We start from the raw sequence: 21,362 nt of genomic DNA on the forward strand, positions 1-21,362 counted from the left end.
TAGCAAGGAGCTGGATGGGAAGTGGAGTATCAGGGACACAGATGGGCACCTACGCGGGATACTGGCACCACAGTCAGAGGCTGAACCTATTACCTCAGGTGCTCGCCCCAAAATAGAGAACTCTTATTGTCAGTATTTTTCCTTCTCTTTCTCCCAGAAGTAACCAATTTCATGTGTTTCACATTTTACTTTTTTATGTAACTAAAGATAAATACATGTATTTTTAAATATTTTTTTTCTTATTTGAAAGAATCAGAAGGAGAGACAGAGAGGTAAAGAGATCTTTCATCTACTGGTTCACTTCCCCAAATAGCTAGAGTTGGGTGATCTGGAACTAGGAGCTTATTCCAGGTCTCCCAAGTGGGTATAGGGGCCCAAGGACTTGGACCCATCTGCTGCTGATTTCCCAGGCACATTGGCAGGGAGCTGGATCGGAAGTGGAGCAGCCAGGACATGAATGAACCACACTCATTGGGATGCTGGTGCTATAGGTAGAGGCTTAAGCTACTATGGGGGTACTTGCCTCTTTCCCTTGTAATACTAAAGATTATATATTTATATATGCTATCTCTGATCTTTTCAGCAATATGTTAGGGAACCTTAAAGTCCTCTTCACTTTGTTTTTAAATCTTACCAGCTGAAAAATATTTTATGGTTGTGCAGTTATTTATCAAGTCCTGTATTTTTATGTTATATGCAATATTGTTCTACAGCAATTGTTATGAGTAATCTTGTACACATGTCATTTCATAGTTATGAATTTGTGTTGATGACATTGAGTCCACTCTTGAGGTTGCTATGTGAACACTTGGATGTTTCAAGGTAAATAGTATTAGACTCACTTCCTGGAGTTGTGCTATGTTGTACTGTTAATTTTGAGCGAAAGGTTGGGCCATCAGGCTTGTATTTTTGTGGGGCTTATAGGTGAGAATGCTACCCCAGTTTTGCTACGTTTCTTTTATGAATTAGGTAGGTCATATTTTGTATCTTTAAGGGCCAGTTAAATCTTGGGGAGATATTTTTTTTTGTCCTTTATTTTTCTGTTTTCACAATATTTTTCACCTCAAGTTCTAGAAGTTCTTTGTAAATTAGAGTTACAAATTCTGAGTTATATAAATCAGTGATATAAATTGTTCAGTGAATTGCAAACATTCTCAATGTGTCATGTGACTTTCGTATGAAGCTTTCTGCCATGCTGTGGCTTTTGAGTTTTGGATAACTGAATATGTTGTAGTTTTCATACAGCTCTAGATTTTGAGTTATATTTATGTTTTTAGTGGTTGAGAATTGTAGTAATTATCTCATTTTTCTCTAATACCTGTTTGATTATTTTTCAAATCTAGATTTTGATTTATTTGTGCTTTATCCTAGTGTGTGATATGAGATTTGGAGTAAATTTTAAAGCCTATTAGTAAGTGATGACAACTTGGCGCTGGTGTTTGGTTTTGCAAGCAAACTTTTGCCTGTATTCCATATGGGCACCAGTGTGAGCCTCAACAGCTCCACTTCTGATCCAGCTCCCTGCTAGTGTTCCTGGGAAAGCACCAGGAAATGGTGCTTTCCTGCACCTGTGTCTGAGACCTGGAAGAAAACTCTGGCTCTTGGCTGTAGTCTGGGTTAACTGGCAGTTGCAGCCATTTGGGGAGAGAGTCAGTGGATGGAATATCTCTGTTTCTTTTCTCTGTGTAACTGTGCCTTTCAAATAAATAAATGTATCTGTAAAAAGAAAAAGAAGAAAAATGGCAAACTTTATGCTGTAATTTGAATATTTGTCTTCTTCTCACTTCTAACTCAGGAGTTTGGTCTCCAAAGTTTTAGATTGTTTGTACTAAGGGAGCAGACTGTTCATCCAGTTACGGTGTTTAGAGTTAGGGCTTTTGGGAAATGCGTAGATTGATTAGTGGAGACTCCCTACCCCCATAAATGATTTCTGAAGGCTTTATAAGAGGACAGGAAGATAAAGTCAGACAGCCATGCTCCCCAACTCTGTACAGTCTTGGGACTCCTCCAGTAAGAAGACCACTGCCAGATGAGGCCTCTAGATCTTGCACTTCCAGAACTGTGAGCCAAAATAAATCATTTTCTTTTTATAGAGTTGGTGTCTGTCAGGTATTTCACTGTGATGATGAAAAGTTGACTGGTATACTTTGGTACTTTAGCTCTTGCAGATAGTTTTGTGACCGTGGGCATAAGATTGCTGTGATTTGGGTATTAGTGTGGGTGTCTCCTGCAAGTCCATGTATTAAAAGCTTAGTCTCTAAAGTCTGAGGTTAATGGTTAATGGATGGAGGGTGGGACTTATTCCAATTATGTTGTCTGAGGGTGGGGCTTTTGGGAAGGGACTCAGTTGGATTGGGTTGTTAAGTAGGAGCCTCAAGATCAGAATATGGTAGCTTTATTAGGGCAGACCACATAGATGAAAGAAGATGTTCTGTTTTCCTTGCTCCTTGAGTGATCTGTTAAATTTTTTATTTTATTTATTTGAAAGGCAGAGTGACACAGAGGCAGGCAGACATGCAGACATACAGAGAGATCTTCTGTTTGTTGGTTCACTCTCTAGATTGATAAAATATCTGGGGCTGGATCACACTGAAGCCAGGAGCCTGGAATTTCATCCAGGTCTCTCATATGGGTGGCAGGGGCCCAAGTCCTTGGATCATGTATCTGATATACAGGCTTATTAGCAGGGAGCTGAATTGGAAGCAGAGTAGCTAAGACTTAGAACCTTTGTTAAATAACTTGTTGAGATTTTTAGTTGTAATTAAAAGCTGACTAATACAAAGATCAGTTAAGTTCAGAGAAGTCAGTAGACCTTGGAATTTGAGGAAGAGGAAATTTTATGAAGTCCTTTCTCTAGTTTTGCATAATATCCTTATAGACACACTATGAGAAGCTTTCCCCACCCCGGTTTCAGATAAAATGGAGTTACAGAGAATCCAAATAACAAACCTGTCTCACAATATGTAAGTCTTAGAGCCAGTGTCCAACCTCCACAGCCTTGAACCCTATGACAGTACGTCATGTCTGTGATCTTACAGACACAACACAGAGCTTCTGTTATCCTCCCCACTGATGCAATAGGGATGGCTGAGAAAATAGAACCTTTTTCTAAAAATGTGTCTGAGTAGAGTTTCAGCAGAGAATTAGAAGCACAGTAAGATGGGACCATTTGGATTTCAGAGATGTTCTGATAAGAGACCTGAGACTGTTAGTCTTGGAAAGCCTTCTTGATCTTGCCTAGTGAAAATATTCCTAATGATAGCAACTTCACCTTAAGTGGTAGGAATAGTTCCTTGTGTCTGGACCGTGTAAAGGGCATGTTTTTTTTTTTTTGAAAGATTTATTTATTTTATTACAAAGTCAGATATACAGAGAGGAGGAGAGACAGAGAGGAAGATCTTCCGTCCGATAATTCACTCCCCAAGTGAGCCGCAATGGGCCGGTGCACGCCGATCTGATGCTGGGAACCAGGAACCTCTTCCGGGTCTGCCACGCGGGTGCAGGGTCCCAAAGCATTGGGCCGTCCTCGACTGCTTTCCCAGGCCACAAGCAGGGAGCTGGATGGGAAGTGGAGCTGCCGGGATTAGAACCGGCGCCCACAGTAAAGGACATGTTTTATGCTTCTATATAGCAGTTCTAAATTTTGGTACATACTAGTTTCACTCCCCAAGTGAGCCGCAACGGGCCCGTACGCGCCAATCTGATGCTGGGACCAGGAACCTCTTCCGGGTCTCCTATGCGGGTGCAGGGTCCCAAAGCTTTGGGCTGTCCTCTCCTGCTTTCCCAGGCCACAAGCAGGGAGCTGAATGGGAAGTGGAGCTGCCGGGATTAGAACTGGTGCCCATATGGGATCCCGGGGCTTTCAAGGCAAGGACTTCAGCCGCTAGGCCATGCCGCCGGGCCGTGTCATAGCTTATTGTTAGAGGACTTGAGTGTGTCTGGTGTGACTGCCAGGAGAGCTTTTGAATGCGTGTGAGTCATTTCCTTCATACTTTACCCAGGCCCCTTTTCCCTTTGTTGGTATTATTTTGTATCCTGCCACTTTTATACATCTTAGTTGTGGCTACAGTGTTGCACCAGTTTCCATGAATCCGTTAAAGTAGTTATCTAGTGTGTGGGTGGTTCTGAGGCTAATTCTACATACTGATGCTCAAAAAAATTTTTTTAAGATTTATTTATTTATTTATTTATGTATTTATTAAGATTTATTTGAAGGGCAGATATAGAGGGAGAGACAGAGTTGTCTTTCATCTCCTGGTTCACTCCTCAATTGACCACAACAAAGTTGGGCCAGTTTGAAGCCAGGAGACAGGAACTTCTTCCAGGTCTGCCACGTGGATGTGGTTGGGCCATCTGCTGCTGCTTTCCGAGATGCATTGCAGAGCTGGATTGGAAATGGAACAGCCAGGTTTTGAGCTGGTGCTCATATGGAATGCTGGTGGCTTTACCGACTATGCCACAGGACCAGCTCTGACACTTAAATCTTTAGCATTTGGTAGTGAGTATGTTTGTTGGGGTGGTGTATGAATGAATTTGAATTTGAGAGTCCTGTGGCTCTGGGCAGTTAGGAGCAGCAGTAGCAAGGCTAATTCCAGAGAAGCCCTTCCTTCCTGACATGCAGGTAGAACACTGGCAGATGAACAGCTGTGCTGCCCTGCACTGTGCGGATGGAGCTTCATCCAGCAGCTGTGCTGTCAGTGATGGCAAGTTAGAGCAAGAGCAGCACCCAAGGGGCAGTCACCTGAGGGAATCCACCTTTTGCAGGGAGCTAGCACCCCGGAGGTGTTAGGAGTTACCATTAAGAAAGGATTCTGCCTAAGAAGATAAGACAGTTGCTAAGAAGATAGATAGCAGTTTTGGGGGAAGAGAAATAATGGAGAAAGAAGTAAAAATGTTTGCCTGAAAATAGGTACGTCTCATTCATTAAGAGAGACGATTAAAAAGAGAAAGTAAAAGGTTGATAGCATGATCTCTGTTAGTATTTATGTGAATTTCTTTTTGGCTTTCATGTGTGTGTATAATGTATGCTTATAATTTGTTTTTGACAGAAGTAGAAAATAGCATGTGATCATTAATAAGGCTTTTGAAACTAATCAAATGTTGCCTGGAAATTTACATCTAGGTTAGTAAATATGATGCCTCGTCATTTTACATCACTTAATATTTTATTGCATGGGTATATTAAAACTGTTTTAATCTTTCACTAATCATATTCGTGATTTTTTAATATTTTGGTAGTTTGGTATAGCAGTTAAAAGCATTGACTTGGAAAAGGGCCTGCTTTGGTTTGGATCTTGACTGTGACTCTTTATCTAGTAATCTTGTCTGTTAGTTAACTAAGACTGTGAGACTCCTTGGATACTTTTATTTTTGTTTATGAAAAACCTTAGAGCAGAAATCAGCATTAGTTTTCTATTCCCAGAACTGTTCACACAGGGCTAGAAATTTTACCTTGGCTCAAGGAAGGCTTTGGATTTTAGTTGTAGTATTTAAGATTTTGTGAAGAAATAATAATAATCATAGTTCTAGTGTCCTGAAAAATTATTAGTTAAGCTCTTTTTTATTTCTTTAATGGTCATTGTATTTTCATAGACTAAAACAGTTTGCCTCATTCTTGAATTTCATATGCATCAGAGGTATAACTTGAGGTAATGATTTATTTCCGGAGCCTTTCTTACATATTAATTTGAATAGCTGTTTCTTAGGTGTGTGGATTGCCTTTTCGTTGTTTATAGTCTCACCATAATGGTGAATAAAGCCACTTACCAGATTTGGTATCAAAACACTTTATTTGTGCTGCTGAAGTATAGTATTGTTTTGCCTTGTTGACTCTATGTATTTAATTATCCTTTAACAGGGCAAAGCTTCAGTGATTGATCTTTAAGTTACTAAAGCTGACTGGTCTGTTGATTTAAAGGAGCGCTAACCAGTCCACAGAGTAACCCCTGGACTTATGCAAATTTGCTGTGTTTCCAAGAGACTGTTGGGCTGGTGGTGTGTGTGGTCTGCTGCCCCATGATGTCTTCATTATTTGAAAGCCTTTGTTAGAATAGTGTTAATTTATTTGCCTTTGATATGGAGTCTTTTTTTCTTTCCTCTTAAATAATTTCCTTCTTCAGGTGGTCCATAATCACTCAGAAGCATCAAGCTTTGATTTTTTTTTTTTTAAATTATTTTGCTGCTTTCATTCTGCTTGTTTACCTTCCACCTTCCCTTCAACTGTAATCTCTCCTGGCATCCACACCCCCTGCAAGAGAGTGTCTGTTTTATTTGGGTCTGCATTGTTTTCTCCTTTACTGTTACAAAAAAGTGCATCCAGACACACAGGTTATAAATATTGTCTAATTTTTAGAAATACTTTTTATTTTATGATGCTGTAATCTATATATTCAGCAGTCTATTTCCAGGAGAATTTCTATGAAGGAAATCATGTAGGAAAGATTTTTATTTATTAAAAGATGTTTATACAGAGCTTTTTGTATTTTTGTAATCTTTTACAATGTTTCTCGTTTTGTTATAGCATAAAATTTTTTTATAATATGAAAGTGATTTTTTTTGGAAGATAGTTAATAAGTTGTGATTATCAATGTTTTTCTGTTAAGTGACATTTTAAAATATATTTTCCTTTTGCTTATCATATTCTGAAATTATTGGTAAAAGTGTTACTAGTTTTGAAGAGTAGTTATTTGAGAATTGTTTTTCTTATTTTTCATCTATGATGAATGATAAGCCATGTTCTAATGAAAAATGGCATTTTCAGAAATGAAGTGTTGCCTTTTTTGGAGAAACAGAGAAACTGGACTCCCATCCATTGGTTCCCTGGCTGAGTGCTGTCATTGGCTGGGGTTAGGCTGGGCAAGGCCTGGAGCCTGGAACTTAACCTGGCTTTCCACATGGATGGCTGAAATCCAGATACTTACTCCATCACCCCTGCCACCTTGAGTGCACTTTAGCAGGGAGCAGAGGCAGAACTTGACCACAGGAATTTAGATACTTGAGGCAGTGGATTAATTGCTGTATCCAAAGCCTACTCCCCATGTGGTGTCTTTATGACCACCAAACAGCTATCTCTGAACACACTTTTAAACTAATTTTTTTATAGCCAGAAATGCATTGATAACTTAAAGGTTTATAATAAACTTAAAACATGTTGAACTAGTGGATATTTTTGTTATGTTTGATCATTTCACCTGTGAAGAGTTAGCCAGCTGTAAAGTTATGGGATGCAGTTCTTTCACTCAGAGTTCTGTGCAGTGAAGTTCCCAGCTATGTGAAGTTCTTCTCTGTGATCTGGGTGGTGTCTAGACTGGTGTTGAGTTGAATGTTCATGGGGGACAGTGTTTGGGGTGGAGTTTGAGTAGCTTCATTTTGTTGCCCATTTCTGAAACTCCAAAAGTATTGTGGCTGGAGCTAGCATTGTGCCATAGTGGATGAAGTCATAAGGGTACTATTTTGTGTCCTGGCTGCTCCACTTGGGTCCAACTTCCTGCTCTATTAGTCTGGAAAAAGCAGTTGAGGCTGGTTGAAATGTTTTGGCCTGACCCAGCCCTTAATGTTGCAAATATCTGAGAGTGAACCAGTGAATGGAAATGTTCTCTGCCTCTCTTTCTCTGTAACTCTGATTTGCAAATAAATATGTATTTTTTTCTTTAAAAGTAGTGTGATGGCATTGGCTGCACGTGGGAACAGGGTGTCTCTGTGGTGATTTTGGTATGAGATTAAGCTGACTGGGTCATCATGGGGGTGCATCTGGCAGCTACGTTTTGGTATGAGATTACAGCTGACTGGGTCACCATGGGGGTGCATCTGGCAGCTACGTTTTGGTATGAGATTAAGCTGACTGGGTCACCATGGGGGTGCATCTGGCAGCTACGTTTTGGTATGAGATTAAGCTGACTGGGTCATCATGGGGGTGCATCTGGCAGCTACGTTTTGGTATGAGATTAAGCTGACTGGGTCATCATGGGGGTGCATCTGGCAGCTACGTTTTGGTTATTTTTGGATGGGGCCAGTTCTGGGCAGCAGTTTCACAGAATCTGCATTTTTTTGCAGTGCAAAAAGTAGAGGCTTGGGTAAAATAGGTCGAAGTGTAGAGATCTTTCAGTTCCTCCTTGCCTGGATCAGGCAGTAGCTTTCCCAGCATAGAGCTTTGCTATTGTATTTTGTCCTGGGAGCTGAATATAAAGGAATAATTGATTTCTTGCAAGGTCAATTTCAGTCAGAGGTCTCCAGTTCCACCAGACGTTATGGCACATAATCCCCACCAGAAATCATACTTTTACCCACAGCCTAAGAACCATGCCTCCCAGCAGGAATTTTAAAAAAAAAAGTCTTCTCAGTCAAAGGCTTAAGACTGAATCTTGTCACAGCAGAGTCCTTAGATGCAGAAGATAAATGCTTTAGACTTTCGTATTTTCAAAGGTTAACCATAAAAGAAACTTTCTAAACAGATCTTCAGTACAATTTTATACAATGAAAGAGCATCAGCTACAATGATTAGCAATGGATAAGAAAAGAAATTGATACATATTGGAGAGCTTTACATAAAAGTGAAAATTACTGCTTTCAGTTTTCAAACACATTTTTTTTTTAAAGATTTTATTATTATTGGAAAGCCGGATAACAGAGAGGAGGAGAGACAGAGAGGAAGATCTTCCGTCCGATGTTTCACTCCCCAAGTGAGCCGCAACGGGCCGGTATGCACCAATCCGAAGCCGGGAACCAGGAACCTCTTCCGGGTCTCACACGCTGGTGCAGGGTCCCAAAGCTTTGGGCTGTCCTCTCCTGCTTTCCCAGGCCACAAGCAGGGAGCTGGATGGGAAGTGGAGCTGCCGGGATTAGAACCGGCGCCCATATGGGATCCCGGGGCTTTCAAGGACTTTAGCCGTTAGGCCACGCCGCCGGGCCCTCAAACACATTTTTAAAAAATTTCAATTTACCTGAGAAGAAATTAAATTTTTTAATTTACAAGGCAGATTTATACAGAGAGAGCAGAGATAAGAGATCTTCCGTTGCTGGTTCACTCTCCAAGGCGCTTTCTCAGTCTCCGTGTGGATGAAGCAGTCCAAAGGTCCTCGGCCATCTTCCACTCCTCTCCCAGGCACATTAACAGGGAGCTGAATGGGAAGTGGAACAGTTGTGTCCATATGCGATGCTGGCTACACAGCGGAGGCTTAAGCTACTGTGCCACTATATTGGCCCTGAAGTCTTGTTTTTGTTAAGATAGTAGTAGTGTTTCTTTTCTTTCTTTTTAAAAAAGATTTATTTATTTTTATTGGAAAGGTGAATTTATACAGAGGAGAGACAGAAAAATCTTCCATCTGCTGGCTTACTCCCCAGTTGGCTACAGCAGCTAGAGCTGGGCTGATCTGAAGCCAGGTATGTCTTTCAGGTCTCCCATGTAGATGTAGGTCCCAAGGCCTTGGACCATTCTCCTCTGCTTTACCGAGCCACGAGCAGGGAACTGGATGGGAAGCAGAATAGCTGGGAAGTGAACTGTTGAGTATATGGGATCCTAGCGCTTGTACGGGGGAGGATTAGCCAATTGAGCCATTGCACTGGGCCCAGTAAAGGTAACATTTCATCTTCAAATTTTGGAATTTTTCTGTTGAAAGTTTATGTGATTTTTTAAGTTATTACATCCCAGTATTAATTATGCTGAATTTATTTGCCTGTGTTTAATGAGACCTGTAAGAAATACCAGCCTTCAGGCCAGCACTTGAGAGTCAGTACCACCATGATACATGTTTAAAAATAAGCAGAGTGAGGCTTATGGGGTGAAATAATTGCCCGAGTCATGTGGTGCCTTGCGAAATTTGTGGTACCTGAATTCAGAGCCTCATCCGTGTCTACTCTGAAGACTGTTTTTAGCTGCCTCACCCTTTGGCTTCTTGTTCATTACAGTACTTGTTGATGGTGTTTTTCAACTGATTACCCATTACAGTGAGCTCTGGGATTTTAGAAATCTACAGATGCCTGTGCTCCAGCCTGAACCTAGTGATTAAGGATCTCTGGGATTGGGCTTGGTATTTGTTTATGAACTAGCCATGTGATTTGTAATGTATGACCAAGGCAGGTGCCCATTTTGCTGTACCTAGGTTAGGGAGGAATGTAATCTAGTAGAAGGCATAATAGTAGACCTCAAGGTAACTGGGAAGGAACTTTTTTTTTTTAACATAATTGTGATCCTGATAGTTACACATACAGGAAGAATATGAACTGTTAAAAACCCATACTCAAATATTTGAATGTTGAAAGACAAAATATTTAAAACAGATTTATTTTTATTGGGAAGATATGCAGAGAGAAGGGGAGACACAGAGAGAAAGATCTTCTGTCTACTGGTTCACTCTCCAAATGGCTGCAACAGCTGGAGCTGACCTGATTAGAGCTTAGAACTTCTTCCGTGTCTCCCAAGCAGGTGCAGGGCCCCAAGGCTTTGGGCCATCCTCTACTTCTTTCCCAGGCCACAGGCAGGTAGCTGGATGGGAAGTGGGGCAGCCAGGACATGAACCAGTGCTCATAGAGGATGTTGCCGCTTGCAGCAGGAGGATTAGCTAACTGAGCCATCATGCTATCCCTAAAAAAAAAATCAAGAATAAGTTGAACCTGTATGTATTTGGGATACAAAGTTTTTCAAATATGTGGTACCTTTTTGTCTATAACTGATACACAGTGCTTGCTGTGTATTGAAGGGATCATGTTTGAGGCACAATAGTATAAAAAGCAGAGTAACTCTGAAGTATTTGGGGAAAAATTAGTTGATAGGAATGTTACTGTGAAGGGGAGGACCAGATTAGAACATGTTTCAACACTACCACAATATAGTTATATATGATTCAGTAAGTAGTAGGGAGTATTTCTCAATTATGGTTGATTGGAGATTTGGTGGGAAACTAGGGAACAGAGTTTAGTGAGTAGACTAAAAGTGGAAAAAAAGAAGACGTGAGGACCAGTGCTATGGCATAATGCATTAAACTGCCAGCTGCAGTACCCACATCCTATTTGGGCCAGATCAGTCCTCTTCTGATCTAGCCTCCTGCTCATGTGCTTGGAAAAGCAGTGGAAGATGGTCCAAGTGCTTGGACTGGTATACCTACATGGGAGTGGGGGAGCTTCGAAGAAGCTCCTGGCTCCTGGCTTTGGTCTGGCTCAGCCGTGGCCATATGTGGTGCGGAGTGAGCCAGTGGATGGCAGATCTCTCTCGCTCTGTTCCTCCCTCTGTAATTCTTTCAAATAAATAAATCTTGAACACACTCACATACACACACAAATAACTTACTTCTCCCAAATTGAACTGGCATATTCATATTATGAATACACTGATTCATTTTTGTATTTCTGTCAAGCCTTCCCTGGGGCCAGTGTTAACAATTTAATGCCTTTTCGTTTTCTATTTTAAAATTTATACATATGTACATATGTACTTTTATTATTTTATGATTGAGTTTTGTAGGCCCTCTTCCCTCATGTCATTACAATATTTTTGTCCTTCACAATTAGTCCTAAGTCCATCATTCCTCTTGTCAAGATCCATTCAACAGTTTCATTAGGAGTTCATCTGATTTGGAAGTAGAGGTGCACACTGCATTGTGTCTTCACATCTGTATGTGATAGTCTCCACTACACGGTTACTATACATCCCCTTAATGAGAAGCCGTAAAACAAAATCAACAGGAGGAAGAAAAAATAGAAGATTAACAAAAAGATGAAGTTTAATAATATGCTAGTGAATGACCAACGTGTTGCTGAAGAAATAAAAAAGAAAATCAAAAACCTTCTGGAAGCAGATGATGCTACTATGTGAACTATGAATCACTGAGAAAATTAATAGGAAAAGCAACAACTTTTTTTGAATGAATGAAAATTAAAAACAAAAATACCAGCCCCCTGAGATGTAACAAAGACAGTATTTAGGACTATTGATCTTGTATTTTGTGTGGATGTTCTTTATATAGGAATATATATATACAATATTTATTTATAAAATATATTTAAATACAATACATATTTATAAAACATATTTACAATTTATTATTTTTAAATGACATTTCTTTTTGGCTTTTTGAGTAATCACAAGTATTTCCAAGGAATTTTTCTGCAAAAAATTTTTATTTCTAAGTTTTTGGTTTGTTTTGTTTTTTGTCCTGTTTCTTGGGACTTACATCTTTGAAAGGGAGGTGACAGAGAAAGGGAGATAGCTTCCATGTGCTAGTTCATTCTCCAAGTGACTGCGTCAGCTGTAACTGGACCAGACCAAAGCCGGCAATCTGGAACTTGATCTGTGTCTCCCTGGAGCTGGGACACAACGATTGGGTCATCATTTGTTGCCTGCCCAGATGCATTAGCAGACAGGAAGTGGGATTGTAAGTAGAGAAACTGAGATTGGATTGACATTCCAACATGGGTGTCAGAATTGTAAAATAGCAGCGTAACCTGTTGTGCCAAATTAATTGGTTCCCTATTTTTAGTTTTTTAATTAAAAATTTTTGAAAGAATTGGGTCCTCACAAAATGTCATTTCTTTGGATGGTAGAAAGATGTTTGCACTTACAATTTTTTTAAAGATTTATTTATTTATTATTTTTTATTGGAAAGTCAGATTTACACAGAGGAAGATCTTCCTTCCGATGATCACTCCCGAAGTGGCTGCAACAGCCGGAGCTGAGCCAATCCAACGCCAGGATCCAGAAGCCTGTTCCGGGTCTCCCACGCGGGTGCAGGGTCCCAAGGTTTTGGGCCGTCCTCTACTGCTTTCCCAGGCCACAAGCAGGGAGCTGGATGTCAAGCAGGGTTACCAGGGTTAGAAAGGTGCCCATATGGCATCCTGGCACATGCAAGGCAAGGACTTCAGCCACTAGGCCATCGTGCCAGCCCTGCACTTACAGGTTTTGAAATTCTCTTAAAATAATTTTGTTTCTGTAAGGGAGGTAGAAACTGTGCAAGTGCTTCCATATGCTTATTTACTCTACAAATGGAGCTGTTACTGGTTACACGGCTGTGAAGATGAATGAGTAATTCTTTCTCAGGAATGGAGAAGGTTCATATACTCTGGAACAATAATTATCTACCACTTTGTGAAATGACTGTTCAAGTTTCTCGTCATTTTCTGTTCCTTAACTTTCTCTTGTTGATTCCTAATGTTCTGTTTTATTTTTTATTTCTTTTTTTCCTAATAAATTCTGTATGTAAACCCTGTATTTTTCTCACAAATATTTTATCCAATTTTGTAACTTGTCTTTCCACTTTTCATAAAAATGTCTTGTTAAAAAAATATTGTCTAGTTTGTCAATATTTTAATTTTATTAATCTACTTTGTGTGATTGTTAAAAATATTTTTCTTGGCCCGGCGTGGTAGCCTAGTGGCTAAAGTCCTCACCTTGAATGCACCAGGATCCCATATTGGCACCAGTTCTAATCCTGGCAGCCCTGCTTCCCATTCAACTCCCTGCTTGTGGCCTGGGAAAGCAGTCAAGGATGGCCCAAAGCCTTGGGACCCTGCACCCATGTGGGAGACCCGGAAGAGCTCCTGGCTCCTGGCTCCTGGCTTCAGATTGGCTCAGCTCCAGCCGTTGCGGTTATTTGGGCAGTGAATCATCAGATGGAAGATCTTCCTGTCTCTCCTCCTCTCTGTATATCTGACTTTGCAGTAAAAATAAGTCTTTAAAAAAATCTTTTTCTACCCCAAGATTATAAAAGATACTTTGTTTTTCTTAAAACAAACAAAAAGATTGGTTTATTTCTGTTGGAATGTCAGATTTGCAGAGAGAAGGAGAAACAGAGAAAGATGCTCCGTCTGCTGGTCCACTCCCCAATGGTTGCAACATCCAGAGCTGAGCCGTCTGACACTAGAAGCCAGGAGCTTGTTACGGATCTCTCACAGGGTGCAGGGTTTCAGGTCCCTGGGCAGTCCTCCCAGGCCACAAGCAGGGAGCTGGAAGGGAATTGGGGAGCTGGGACATGAACGGGCACCCACATGGGATCGTGGCGCGTGCAAGACAAGAACTTTAGCTGCTAGGCTACTGAGCTGGACCCATGAAGATACTCTTTGTTAAGAAAAACTTTGAAAGAGAGGCAACCTTCATCTGCTGGTTCACTGCTCAGTATCCTGGAACTCAGTCTCAGTCTTTTATGTGGGTGACAGGAGTTCAAGTAATTGGGCAAGCCTCCCAGAGGCTGTGTTAGCAGGAAGCTGGTAAAGAAAAAGAAAGATGTGCTGGCAGGATGGGAGCAGAGCAGATTTGAGAAGCCTGGGCTTGAACTAAGGCATTTGGGTGTGGGGTATGGCAGGACTAAAGGGCAGCCATCATGGGATGTTGCCGTTGTTGGTGGCAGCAGAACTTGCTGTGCTACAGTGCAGCTCCAAGATGATTCAAGTTGTCTTCTAGATCCTTATTTGTTTTTTGTATTTCAGTCTTCAAGGATACTTTAAGATGTTAATATGTTCATGCGATTAAAACCCTTTATGCAAAAAAAGCCTTTTTTCATGCCTTGCTTTTTCATATCCTTCTAACAGGAACCCGTGGAATCAAGTTGCTTTCTCACCAAAGCAGATTTACTCAATATGTCACGAACTTTTTGAAGCATGCTCGTATAATCCACCTGAAATTTTTCCTTGCCATGTTAGCAGTAGCTTTTTGTTACTTTAGCTTAAATCTCAAGAGGAGTTATTTAAGCAAGAAGGTTTAGTTTATGTGCTGGTTCACTCTCCAGATGCTTACAACAACTGGGAAGGGACCAGTTAGAAGTTAGGATTCATGAACTCCACAGATCAGAAGTGGATCCTCTGGGGCTGACACAATGGCTCAACCTGTTAATCATCTACCTACAAGCCCTAGCATCCTGTATAAGAGCCAGTTTGAGTCCCAGTTGCTCCACTTCCCATCCAGCTCCCTGCTAGTGGCCTGATGGGAAGTAGAGGATGGCCCAAGGCCTTGCCATACCTAGATGGGAGACCTGGAAGAAACTCCTTGCTCCTGGCTTCAGATTGACTCAGCATTGGCTCTTTCAGCCCTTTCAGGAATGAACCACTGGGTGGAGATCTTTCTGTCTCTCCTTTCCAATAAAAATACAGTTTTTTAAATGAAGTAGTTTACAGGTGCTCAGGCAAGGGATGCAAACTCCTGCTTCATAGCATCTGCTTCAGGAGTTTTAGCAATAATTCTTGAAAAAGTTGTACGCACTTAAGATCATTTTTAGAATTAAGGGATGACCACAGATGATGAGTTTACCAATATAAGAATAATTTGTATCTTTCTGTTCTGCTTAACATATATTGAGAGTTATCTGTTGTATAGTGGGCTAAGCAGGCACTCAGAATGCGCACTTCTATACTAGACAGCCAGTTCACATCCCAGCTCTTCCACTTGATCCATCTTCGTGATAATGCATCCTGGAGGCAGCACATGCCTGGGGCTCAAGTGCTGGGCTTTGCCATCCATGTGAGTGACCCGTGTGAGTTCCTGGCTCCTGCCTTTGGCCTAGCCCAGCTCCACCTGTTGTAGGCTTTGGGGATGGAGGGAGCAATTGCAGATGAAGCATCTCTTGAGTAGGTAAAAATAAATAAGCATTTTTTTTTGTCTTTTTTTTTTTATTGTATTGTTGTTGACAATCTTTACATAGTTAATTACAGTTAAAGGAAAAAGAAAAAAAAGAAAAAAAAAGAAAAAAGGAAAAAAAAAGGTTCAGGGGGATAGGAAAGTGGGCAATGCCATTATGTCCATATTGTTTCCATCCTGCATCTGAGGTAAAGGGGGACATTGAGGGAGAAGCCCCACCCGGTTTCCCGCCCACCCCAAGTCCCGGATGTGGGGCATGCTCCGAGATATGTGCCCAAGTGGTGTTAATAGTTCTCTAGTTATGAATTGCTGCCCGTTTCGCTCGATGAGGTCGTCCACTGATTGATATGGTCCATCATAAAGTCTCCGTTTGCCCCATAATTTGCTGCCAACGTATAGCTGAGATGAATGACTGTCCCGTTCTGTCTTCTGTCTTTTCTTGGTTAGAATTCTGAGTCCAGCAGTTCGATTGGGGAGATCTCCAAAGATACTTTGAGGTATTCCCAGAGTAGTTTTTTGTATGTTCTAGCAAGCACAGGGCCCGGCACAGTCCATCACCCCGATCAGCTGGTGGTTGCAACTGCTGGGTTGGTTCTGTTTTCAGTCCCGAGTTGCACTGGAACCAATGGGTGTTGCAGTCCAGTCTGGTTCGGCCCTTACATCAACCAGTGGGAGCTGCAGCCTAGTTGGGGCGACCCACAATAACCCCCACCAAGCCCGCCCCCCACCCTGGTTTGCCAGTATGTGTAGCAGAAGACCCGTCTGTCCCCCATCCAATTTGGCTCTGGTACCCGTCAATGGGTATTAAAGCTTAGTTCTATCTACTCAACTCAATCATCCAGCCCTCACAGATGTTGTTGAGTGCCTCTCTATCTAGCCATCCCAGCCCCCATCCTAGTTTTCATGCCCTCCTACGGGAATAAGCATTTTTTTTTTAAAGAAAATCTTTGGTTTTGAAGTTAGAATTCTTTTAAGGAAAGCCACATAATTATCTGCGTGCAAGTATATACTGTAAAAACAATGTAATGCTTTAATTATGTTTTGGTATTTTAAACATAACATTTTAAGGGACTGATTCTGGTCAGAAAGGGTTGCAAGATTCTGTCCCCACTAATACAGTGGTGGTTCTGATTTTTTTTTTCTTTCTGCCAGTCATTGTGGACGTGCTGTTAATTTTTCCAGACAAAATTTTTAGATTTTGTGATTCTCAGGAATTTCCCCTTAAACATCACTACAGTAAAATGAAGTAATATTAAGTTTTAATATTTTTAGCAACAAACATGGATCATTATTTAAAACGTGTTTCATTAACTAAAATTGGTTTTACTTTTTAGCGGGGATCTGATGAGCTTCTTTCTTCTGGCATCATTAGTGAACCTTTTACCATGAACAGTTCTACTCCTTCTGCAGGCGTTTATGGTGAGTTTACGTTTTTTTCCAAATTTTTTTCTCTGTAACCTTCAAGATTTTTAAATAATCTCTAATTTGCATATTTTATAAACATGTGATATGTCACTGTTTATAATAAAAACTAGGGGTGGGTCTTGTGGTGTTGCAGGCAAAGCCTGTGACGTCAGCATCCTGTGTGGGCACCGGTTTTTTGCTTTGTTTTTTCGTGTCTTGTTTTTTTAATAGTTATTTTATTTGAAAGGCAGAGTTGCAGAGGCAGTGATAGAGCGCTGCCATTCTGGCCCAGCCCTGGCTGCCGCAGGCATGGGGAGAGTAAACCGAAGGCTGGAAGACCTGTCTACTTTCACCTCTTCCAAATAAATAAATCTTACCAAGAAAGAAAAAAAAGGTGATGCTAACCTTTGTTGCAATGCATAGTAAAACACCCTGTTTGCCCACAGGGGTGGGGGAAATCATTGAATCTGGCCCTACAAAGACAACTGCAGGTGGGACTCCAGTAAGTCTACAGCAGGCTTGCTTTTTTAAAAAAATTAATTTAACGTATCAGATTTTCAGGGTCACAATCAATACAGGATGATTACTATAATATGATTCTCATCAATTTTCATGTTAATGTGCTACTAATACAGAAACATTTAATATAGTTAGTAATGAAAAATAATTCTAAGAATATTTTCCTTCCTCTCTACTTTCTCTGTTTTCTCAATTTTTTTATAACATTTGTAATTTGCATTATATTCAAAGGCTTAATGTTTCGTAAAATAGAACTCAGTAAATAAAAAGTGAATAGGCCCTAGTTCAGTGAAAATATAGGCAAGTGCTGTAAACACTAAACAAATGAAGACAGTTTCACATAATACAATAAATTTTTAATTAATCACAGGTAATTCAAACTGAGATAGTATATCAGACTTAATCATTGATGGACAAAAATAAAGTTTGGGAAAAATTTATTTACAGCAATATTGATATGCACGGACATTTTTGTGTTTTTTTATTTGTTTCTTAATCTTAGCCCATATATATGAGGGAGAATGTGTGCTATTTTTTGTTTTGTGTCTGGCTTACTTCACTCCACTTGGTGTCCTAAAGTTGCATTTACTTTGATGCAGATGGTAGAATTCTTCTTTCTTTAATGAAAAAGAAGTTTTTTGAAGTTTATGTATTTTTTATTTTAAAGGCAGAGTTGTACACAGTGAGATGTTTCATCTGCTTACTTACTCCCCATATAGGCACAGCAGCCAGAGCTGGGATGGTCTGAAGCCAGGTACCAGGAGCTGCTTCCTGGTCTCCCCTATGGGCACAGGGGTTCAAGGATTTGAACCATCATCCATTCCATTCACATGCACATTAGCAGGGTGCTGGATCGAAAGTGGAGCAGCCAGAACTCAAATTAGTGCCCGCATGGGGTGCCAGTGTAACAGAGGCTTAACCTGCACATTGGCCCCACATTTCATTCCTTTTTTTTTTTTACAGCTAGATGATGTTCCGTGTGTGTACACACATACACACACAGAAACACACACAATGTTTTTTTATCCATTCATCTGATGCTGAGTGCCTTTGTTGATTTTGTATTTCAGCTATTGTGAATAGTAATGCTATAAACATGATGCTGAAGGTATCTCTTTGATACAGTGTGTTCATATCTTTTGGGTATATACCCAGTAGTGGGGTTGTTGCATCATATTGTAAGTTTATTTCTGTTTTGTTTTGTTTGTTTAAGATTTATCTATTGTTATTGAAAAGTCAGATTTCCAAAAAGATCTTCCATCCGCTGGTTCACTCCCCAAGTGGCCGCAACAGCCAGGGCTGAGCTGATCCGAAGCCAGGAGCCAGAAGTTTTCTTCCAGGTCTTCCACACGGATGCAGGGTCTTGAGGCTTTGGGCCGTCCTTGATTGCTTTCCCAGGCCACAAGCAGGAAGCTGGATGGGAAGTGGAGCAGCCGGAATAAAAGCTGGTGCCCATATGGGATCCTGGTACATACAAGGCGAGGTCTTTAGCCACTCGGCTCTCACGCTGGGCCCTATTTCTGTTTTTTTAAGACATCTTCATGTTCTGCAGTGGTTGTACTACTTTACATTCTTGCAGCCATTTGTTTCTTTTAGCCATTTGGACAGATGTCATAAATATACAAATGACCTTTGGCATAAAAAAGGTTCCCCATCCTCGTCTCATCTCCTTCAAGTTTTAAAGCATTCATTTGAATCTTGTTCATGGGTTCCTGTTTTGATTGATGTTCTTCATGTGGCACAGTGGCAATAAAATAATTATCAATAGATTATAGTGTTGTGGCATAAGAGATTAGGATGGCCCATCTCTAGGTTCCCGGCTTCCATGTGGGAGATCAAAATAGAGCTCCTGGCTCCTGGCTGTGGTCTGGCTCCAGCTGTTCTGGCCGTTCAGGGAGTGACCCAACAGATGGAAAAGCTCTCTCTCCTTTACTCTATTTTCCCTCCGCCTTCTCTTTATAACTCTGCCTCTCAAATAAGTATGTTTTACCTTTTCAATAAATAAAACTTTATAAAAGCTTATTGATATGTTGGTTGTAGTTATGTTGAGTGAAAGAGCTAAAATATATTGAATAATGATGGACTTGGAATAAACATTAGCACAATGACTACATGATTTTTTTTTTTTTAAGATTTATTTTATTTTTATTGGAAAGTCAGATATACAGAGAGGAAGATCTTCCATCTGATGGTTCACTCCCCAAGTGAGCGCAACGGCTGGTGCTGCGCCGATCTAAAGCCAGGATCCAGGAACCTCTTCCAGGTCTCCCACGCAGGTGCAGGGTCCCAGGGCTTTGGGCCGTCCTCGACTGTTTTCCCAGGCCACAAGCAGGGAGCTGGATGGAAAGTGGAGCTCCCGGGATTAGAACCGACGCCCACGGTGCCGGGCCCGACTACATGATTTTTAAAACTTGAAATGTAACCCACAAATCATAAAAATTATTCAAAAGAATAAGATTCTTGGAGAGGAAGCAATTAGGCTATAATCCTTATAAGGAGTGGAAGCTTAATGCAACAGTAGCAAGTACAGTGGAGAGAATTGGAGGACTTGTAGAAGATAAAATTGCTAGTAATTAGTGATTGAATGTTCGATTGCCAGTTTTTAGATTTGTGTTTGGGTAACTGGATAGGGAAATAGTGGTGTTATTTCTACCAGGGTAAGCAGAGGGTAAGACAACATAGTAGGCTTAGATTTGTGTATACTGAGTTTGGGGTTCCTGTGGAATTTGAGATGGAAACATATAGGCAGTGTGTTCCTGGTCTCAATTTCAAGAGAAACATGTAGTAACCATTATTACACGTAGTTTGCATCTGCAGCTATGGGAATGGAGAGTGTTAGAGAAAGTACAGGCTTTTTCCAGATGTTTTTGGGGTTGTAGAAAGTTAAGGGGTGAATAAAATGAACCTTTTCCCATGAATTTACATAGTATTTGGGAAAGTAAAAAGCCTCTTATGTGAGAACCTGGTAAGAGAGGTGGACCAGGTTAAGGGTAGGTAAGAAACTGAAAAGAAATTTACTGTAGAAATTAAGAATGCATGGGAATTGTTCAACCACATTTGTTCTTAAGGACTAAGTAGGAGGATTTTGTAGGCACTGCAACAGCAGAAGATTTGTTCATGTGAAAGCATGCTGGTTAATGTGAGCAGGAAATTAAAGCCGACTATGCAAACTTGAGCTCACATTAGAAAAACCCAGCTTATTAAAGCACGATTGCTGAATCCACCCCCAGCATTTCTAATTTAGGATGTCTAGGGTAAGTCCTGAAAATTTGCATTTCCACAAGTTTCCATAATGCTTATGTTGCGATTTGTGGAGCCATACCTTGAGAACTGCCAGATAAAGATAGGCTTGAATCTGAAGTTCATACACCTGGATGTTCTCTTGACATGTGGGTGCTTTTTCCTTCTTAAATTTATTTGAAAGGTAGAGATCCTGAGAGAAATTTTTCTACTAATTCATTCCCCCAAATGGCTGCAACAGTCAGGCTCTGCCAAGTGAGGAGCTTCATCCAGGCGGCTGACAGGGCTCCAGTTACTTATGCCATTGTCTGTTGCTGCTGCCAGGCACATGACCAGGGAGTTGTATTGGAAATGGGGCAGCTAGGACACACACTAGCGAGATGCCCGTGTCCCAGATGGCGACTGTTCCTGCCACTCCACAATGCTAGTCCTTGAACCAGCATCTTAACTACTACATTGTTTCTTTTAGCTAGTGTTTAAATTTTTTTTTTTTGTTTAAGAGGCAGGGACACAGAAAATTCCCTCCTCTTGTATATTTCCTTAATGATCTCAGCAAGCACTGGTTAGCACCAGAACTGGAGTCAAGAACTAAGTCCAGGACTCCTATTTAAATACCAGGGACCCAGTCACTTGAGCCTCATAA

At 40.8% G+C, this 21,362-nt stretch overlaps 1 protein-coding gene across 1 annotated transcript in view; it reads left to right on the plus strand.

The window, feature by feature from the left end:
• The window catches only part of PTBP3 (polypyrimidine tract binding protein 3), an 83,477-nt gene that overhangs the window by 16,528 nt on the left and 45,587 nt on the right, over positions 1-21,362 (plus strand). Inside the window, exon 2 of the mRNA XM_058672301.1 lies at positions 16,891-16,975. Coding sequence (XP_058528284.1) covers positions 16,942-16,975 — 34 coding nt within the window. The 5' untranslated portion in view covers positions 16,891-16,941. The remainder of the gene's footprint in view (positions 1-16,890; positions 16,976-21,362) is intronic.

Source organism: Ochotona princeps, chromosome 14, assembly GCF_030435755.1.
Source record: "Ochotona princeps isolate mOchPri1 chromosome 14, mOchPri1.hap1, whole genome shotgun sequence".
Lineage (NCBI taxonomy): Eukaryota > Metazoa > Chordata > Mammalia > Lagomorpha > Ochotonidae > Ochotona > Ochotona princeps.